Source organism: Oxyura jamaicensis (genome assembly GCF_011077185.1).
Source record: "Oxyura jamaicensis isolate SHBP4307 breed ruddy duck chromosome 28 unlocalized genomic scaffold, BPBGC_Ojam_1.0 oxy28_random_OJ66, whole genome shotgun sequence".
NCBI lineage: Eukaryota > Metazoa > Chordata > Aves > Anseriformes > Anatidae > Oxyura > Oxyura jamaicensis.
Genome location: NW_023304834.1, coordinates 1 through 1400, shown reverse-complemented (window position 1 = coordinate 1400; position 1400 = coordinate 1). Strand labels below are relative to the sequence as shown.

The window sequence follows — 1400 nt, the reverse complement described above, 5'->3', positions numbered from 1 at the left end:
GCTCTCCGTCACCAGCCCTTGGTGACAGCAAGGGGGGGGGGGGAACAACCGGGCACGGCCGCGGCCCCCCCCCCTCGCCCCCCCCCCCGGGCCCGCCCCACACATACCCGGGGGGTCAGTCCCTAAGAGCCTGGCAGAGGGCTGGCAGCTTGCTTCAGCCGGTGCTGAGTTTGCTGGGGTTAGGTTAGGGGAGTTGGTGGAGCTGATGCAGCTCAAGCTTCGCAGCCTCTGGGGAGCCCCTGACACCCCCCGGTTCCCCTCGTGCCCCCCCCACCGTTACCTGGGGCTGGGCTCCAGGAAGACGCAGGAGCCCTCGGGCGTCCAGCCACAGTACGGATCCCGGCTCCCAAGGCAGTTCCTGGCAGGGAACAGGGGTCAGGAACACCCCCGGCACGGGGGGGGGGGGGGGGGGTGACCCCCCACCCGGGCACCGTGCCGTGCCTCCGTTTCCCCCCGCGGTGTTCCCATTCCCAACCCGACCCTGGTGAATTCAGGGGATGTCAGAGCAGACCCCCCTCCTCGCACGATGTCCCCTCACTCACTTCATGCAGCCCGAGTGCTGCTGGCAACGGGCCACGGGCACCCTGGCCACGCACGGGGGGAAGGCCAGCAGCAGGGACCCTGCCGCCTTGTCCAGCTCCAGGCCCAGCAGCCGCCGCTCATCCTCTGTGTCCCGGCCACACCTGGGCATGGGGCAGAGCTCAGCTGGTGGGGCAGAGACCAGCTCCCCGGCGGGGGCTGGTCCAGAGGAGGGAGCTCGCCCGTGGGCCCCATCTCATCCACACACCCATCCCTCTGCCCCCCACTCATCCAACCCTTGTATCCTTCTGTTCCTTCATCCATCTGTCCATCCATCCATCCATCATTAACCACCTCATTCCTGCTCCCATTTCACCTTGCAGCCATCAGTCAATCCCTCTCATCCACCCAAGCCCCCCATCAGCCCGACCACCCACCCATCAATCCGACCACCCTCCAGCCAGCCCTCCTCTTACCCACCCAACCACCCACCCTCCCACCCTTCCTTCCATCCATCCATCCACCCACCCACCCACCCGCCCATTCATTCAACCATCTGTCCGTCCATCCATCCCTCCATCCATTCATCCACTCACCCACTCATTCATTCAACCATCCATCCCTCCATCCATCCACTCACCTATCTGTCCGCCCGTCCATCCACCCACCCACCCACCCATCATCTGTCCATCCTTCCATTAACCCACTCACCCATCCATCCATTCATGCACCCATCCACCCACCCGTCCACCCATCCATCTGTCCTTCCACCCACCCATCCATCTGTCCATCTGTACACCCACCCACCCACCCATTCACCCACCCACCCACCTACTCACTCACCCACCCACCCACCCACCCACCCGCCTACCCACCCACCC

General features: G+C 65.4%; 1 protein-coding gene across 1 annotated transcript in view; it reads right to left on the bottom strand.

The window, feature by feature from the left end:
• Positions 1 to 779, bottom strand: part of LOC118158440 (semaphorin-6B-like) — a 2988-nt gene extending 2209 nt beyond the window's left edge. The window contains 2 exon segments of the mRNA XM_035313099.1: positions 281 to 358; positions 543 to 779. Of these exon segments, the coding sequence (XP_035168990.1) occupies positions 281 to 358; positions 543 to 691 (227 nt within the window). The 5' untranslated portion in view covers positions 692 to 779.
• Between the last annotated feature and the right edge of the window lie 621 nt (positions 780 to 1400).